Here is a 5,650-nt window from a genome sequence, read left to right as displayed (position 1 = left end):
ATGGATGATGAGGGTGAAAAATTGGATCAATAGATAACTTTGTCCCCTCTAACAAGCCCTCCTTAACAAGATACACTACAATCACCTCTAAGAAGTACTCACCACTAGGTATCTCAATTTCCTTCTATTTCTTTATAGTTGGTCCATGGGCCCAACTTTTCATAAGTTAATTATTTTTGCTATAAAAAAGATTGTACAAGTGCAACCATTAGACTTAGTAGCAACATATGAAATGATAAATAAAGAAAAATCTTAGTAGAAGCCTAGAATTCTCTTAGCCATCAAGGAAAAACAAAATAGGGAAATGCTTATCTAATTAACAACTCCTATTGTAAATAAAGATGCCAAAGATATGATGCATCAAGATTACCAAATGACCTAAGTCAATTTGGGTAAACAAAAAATGGAAGAAGAGGTGGCCTATCTAGACTCCATTATTGAAAAGTTGAAGTTGAGAATTTTTAAAGATGGACAAGCTAAAAAATAACTCGAAGAACAACTAAACCAATTGAGAAATTTTATAAAAGATTTGATAGCTTCAATGGCATTTGCACCTAGTAATTCTACAAATATCTCAATTTTGATATCCAAGACTAAGATTGATAACATGTAAAATGATATAGAAGGTTCAAACATTGTATAGTTCAATAAATACAATGGTAAATGAATCTTTAAAAAAAGGATTTGGGTTGTAAATATCATTAGTAAGCTACACATTTATATCAAATCATGAATCAATTTTTGAATCTAACAATTACACGATACTATTATCTATATATTATATTATTATAAAATAAATATGAAACAATCTTAATTTTTTCAACTTATTCAATGATAATTGTATAATTTATAATCAATAATTTAACCAAAATATTAATATCATTTATTTAATAATTATATTTATATATCATAATTATTGATAGGTAAATAGCTGCAGAGGGGAAGCACCCATTGTATTAATATAAATGATTTTTACATAAATATGTTTTTGGAAATAAGCCTAGGTTTCCTACTACTGAGTATACCTATTATCACCAAAATGGGCCAAGTACCCATGTATTATAGTTGAAGAAACCCAAAAACTGCCTTGGGGAGCAGTCTTGCTATCTAACGAACATCCTACCACCCTATATAGTATCAAACCATAATTAAAAAATTCAGGGCTACTGCCTGATAGCTATACCAGAAAATAAAATAGGAGAAAAAACAAGAACCTAAGGCTCAAGCAGAGCCAATATCCACCTCCTCAGGACCAATGGCCTCTTGATTGCTGCCCACCTCCTCCTACAAGCTTTGCTCATGCTCTTTAGCTTTCTGAATTAGGATCGATCTCAACACCACCAGACATTCCATTCTATAGTCTGCATGGACTTCAGAGTGCCATTTCTTCCGGGAGTCGCTCATCATCTGGGATCCACTCTTCACCGCGACCAAACCCCCAATCATTTTTAGGGTCTTCCTCACCATTCTCTTGGATTCCTATGTCCCGTCTTTCACTCAAACCCTCCACCAACACATACTACCTCATCCATGCCTTGCTAAAGCTAGGCAAAATGCTAATAGCCTTCAACAAGAAATAAATATTACGGTCCTTCCCATCCCATTCAACAACCAGGCTCTCTTGATCTAGGGCTTGTACCACCACAAACTTCTTGACCTCCACTCCCGCTCCCAGAGACATATAGTAGTTTTGCGGCAGTGGGGTGCGCAAATTGGCATCAACATTATCTAGGACTGTGTCAATCTCACCAAGGAAGCAATGCCTGAATATCATTTGAGTCATTTTCTTGACTCACTGCTTGCTCACTCCCATATAAACTAGCATGGTAACAAACATGGCCATAACTGCTAATAGCCGCTTGTCAAAGATTTTCCCCAAAAAGGCCATTCGTCGCTTGGTAGGCTCCAATATAATAGGCATATCCATCCCCAGCTCTACTATCACAAAGAACCCAACCACTTTGAGCTAGCTTAACTACACCAAAAAGTGTGAAAAAAAAGAAATGGAAGGACACTCATCCATACAATCTCATGATCGACGAAAAGAAGTGGGATGTCCAAGCACTTCTGTCATTAATGATCTCTCATGCCAACCAACTCATAAGTCGTCCCAATTGTAGTGGTGGTGATACAGGATATCTGTTTCATACGAAACGTGTCAAATCAAATCCATCCAGATGGGTAGTAAGGAAGTTCAATGATCTCTCTGTCCAAGAAAAGTGAGGGAGATGTGGCATGAGGGAATATAACCAGATAGATCACAATACCATTGAATTATGAATCTATAGACATCACCACTGCTTTTGCTAAGTTATCCACCATCACATTGCCTTCCCGATATACGTGGCTGATGCGAAAACCATCTAATCCGTCCAGTAGGGATTTGATTGGTCGAATCCATTGATCGAGAATCTAGCTTGGAGTTTCATTCTTTCTAATTGCATATACCATGTTTAAGGAGTCACCTTCCAAGTGGATTTTTCGGGCCCCCCTAGTGACCCCCACTTGGAAGCCACATAAAGCAGCGCGAAACCCTACCATATTGTGTTGTGGTATGCCCAATGTGCTCTGAAACTTCCTCCAAAGAATTTCCAAATTCATCCTTGATAACACACCCAATGCCACTAGGGCTTGGGTTGCCCAACGAAGCCCCATCAAAATTTACCTCGACCTAGCCAAGATCTGGAGCATTCCATTGAATCGAGGGTCTGGAGATGGGCGAGAGGTTGCTGAAATTACTTCCAAAGAAGTGGGTATTGAGAGGTTTGGAAAGGTGAGCTTCAATCTACAATCGATAATAATATTAATATTAATATAACATGAATAACTAATTTTTTACTTACTTTATTTGTTCAAGAATTATCTCATCATTTAATTAGAAAAGTTATTTACATAATTAATTTATTACATAAGAGTTACTTTAATTTAATTTAGAATTATGAATATTTTTGTTTTCTCATTGAGATTATATGAAAAATTATTTTATTTATCTCAACATTAATTTTTGAATAAAATGAACAAAATATATAATTTTTTTACTTTACTAATATAATACAATATTATATTAAAAGATATATTATGGTTATATTTATAATAGATTATATTTATTATATATTATTATATTTTTTGTATATATGTAATAAAAATATATATGTATGTAATCACAATCATCTATAATATATAAAATAAATAAAAATAAAACTATAAAAATAAATGATTTGAATATTAAAACTATCATTACTTACAACATAAAAAATAAAAAATAAAAAATAAAAAATGATTTAACCATAAACACGTATAAAAAGAATAAATTCTAAGCAGCAAAGAATTTAAAATAAGTAGGTACTGGAAAATTTAAAAGTAAAAAGTGGACGGCAACAAATTCTGGGCGGTAACTCCTAGAATTACTCGCTATACTCACGTTACTCCGTCAGTCACTTTGACCGTTCCGTCAGTCACTTCGTCCGTTAGTCATTCCGTGAAATGTAACGACTCCAGCAAGTGAACGTGGACCCCATTTTCTATGGCTTTATGCAAGTATATGCTTTTTTTTCATGTATGGTAAATTGTACTTTGTGCTATTTTATGCGGAGAATAGCCACATCCAATGTTATCAGATCATACATTCATCCGTCCAAAATTTCTATTGGTATCCTAAATAATCAAACAATTAACTAAGAAAGTAAAATTAAGACATTTTATAAGGAAACCATTATCCCCAAAAAGAGAAATTTAAGCCTTCAAGAACACGGTATGATACTCACAAGGCTTTAGATAGCTTGATATCTGAACATCGGCTCTGATCTGCATTCTCTAGATTTGATAATGTATTCATTTTCAAAATTTTTAGGGGACATAAGATACTGGACCGCAAATCACCCTGCAATCACTCACTTTAGATGGAGCAGCACTACTACATGGGGTGCTTCTTGGCAATTTTTGGTTACTGGAATGGTAAGCTATCTGCTTCTCGTTGCAATTTTGGTGTTTATTATGAAGAAAAAGTCAAACCCACTTCATCTTGGACCCATTCCTGTAATTCACAACATGATTATATTATCTTTATCAGCCCTCATGGTAGTGGGATGCTGGGAAGCCGCTGGGGTAGAGATGGAACAAACACGGTGGTTATGGGGAAGAGGGTCATATGAGAGAAAAAAATGGATATTTTGTTTTCCAATAGGCACTCAACCTATAGGAAGATTATTTTTTTGGTCATATGTATTTTATCTTAGCAAATTTTATGAATTTGTAGACACCATTATCCTTGTTTTGAAGAAGAGGCCCTTGACTTTTCTGCATGTTTATCACCATGCTGTGGTGGTGGTGATGTGTTTCTTGTGGTTGGAGTATTCACAGTCTCTGCAGATTATTGCACTCATCACAAATGCATCAGTTCATACTTTGATGTATACGTACTATTTGTTGTGTAGTATTGGGTACCCTCCTCCATGGAAGAAACTTGTAACAAATTGCCAGATTGTACAGTTCTTGTTCAGTTTTTTGGTTTCTATTGTGCTTCTCTGGCTGCATTTCACAGGGAATGGGTGTGCTGGCATGGGTGCCTGGGTTTTTAATGCACTATTCAATGGATCTCTCTTGGTTCTGTTCTTCAACTTCCATAGGAAACAGTATAGGCAAATGAGAATGAAGTCAGGAGTAGCAAGGAAGCGGGAGTGAGAAAATTGATTGGAAGCAGGTGTGTTGTTTGGGTTTGGAAATCTGTTCTATGGGTGTTAAACCTACCTGAGAAATTGCGAAAAAAGAGCAATTTTTCTACTTGTTGCCTTCCAAAGATGCAAGAAAAATTAGAGAGATTGCAGCCTGTTACCAAGTTTACCGGTGGATTCAAGAATCCTAACAGGCATCTCCTTTCTTTTCTGTCAAGATTGCTTTCAATGTGTTTTCCAGGTTTGAGCTTAACAATTTTCACAAAAGTTTGGAGCAATGTTTTATTCCCGATTGAACATGGGTTCACAAATGTTTTCCAAGAGGACAATTTTAATTGAAATAAAAATTTAGCTTGCATATATTTTTCCAAGACGACAATATGTTGTTATGAAAATTTATGTTCCTTATTTTATTGGTCGGTCCATTTTTAGTAGAAAAATAGCAAGTTGAGCTGCCATTATGAACCTGAATATGGGTTTTGAAGTAGTTTTCAATAAAATATTTGGGATCGTTATAATTTCTGTGAAATTCTGTTTTTGCCTTGGTTTTTTCTAAACATAATTTAGTTTTTGAAACAATCAAGATTGCATCCTCGTTTTGGGTGCATACAAATGAGGGCAAATGACGATGAGAAACTGAGGGCTAGCCTGTTTCAGAGTTGTGGGTTGACAGAGGTTGTCACACTGTAACAATTGAACAGGTTCCACGGAACCCTTCTTATTTTTCATGTGTGTATATTTAATTCTTTCCTTGTTTGACCAAAGTTTAAACAGTGGATGTGAGGTCCAGAGCTCTATAACATATGAAATGCAGCCATCCATCCTACACTTTAGAAGCCATCTACTTTTTGGTCACTGGAATGGTAAGCTATCTGCTCCTCATTGCAATTTTATTGCTCATTATGAAGAAAAAGTCATACTAACTTCATCTTGGTCCTTGGACCCATTCCTGTAATTCATAACATGACTATATTAACTTT

The 5,650-nt window shown here is 35.2% G+C and overlaps 1 protein-coding gene across 1 annotated transcript; it reads left to right on the top strand.

The window, feature by feature from the left end:
• The first annotated feature begins 3,708 nt into the window (after window positions 1-3,708).
• Window positions 3,709-5,030, top strand: LOC131028458 (elongation of fatty acids protein 3-like). The gene has a single exon (XM_057958713.2). It carries the CDS (start codon window positions 3,826-3,828, stop codon window positions 4,678-4,680), a length of 855 nt encoding a protein of 284 aa, XP_057814696.1. The 5' UTR covers window positions 3,709-3,825; the 3' UTR covers window positions 4,681-5,030.
• Window positions 5,031-5,650: the final 620 nt, after the last annotated feature.

Source organism: Cryptomeria japonica, chromosome 5 (assembly GCF_030272615.1).
Source record: "Cryptomeria japonica chromosome 5, Sugi_1.0, whole genome shotgun sequence".
Classification (NCBI taxonomy): domain Eukaryota; kingdom Viridiplantae; phylum Streptophyta; class Pinopsida; order Cupressales; family Cupressaceae; genus Cryptomeria; species Cryptomeria japonica.
Note: the sequence above shows the minus strand (reverse complement) of the source record. Positions and strands in the feature narration are given on the sequence as shown.

Excerpts from the sequence above, each read along its gene's own strand:
- LOC131028458 (XM_057958713.2), top strand. The coding sequence starts at position 3,826 with ATGTATTCATTTTCAAAATTTTTAGGGGACATAAGATACTGGACCGCA.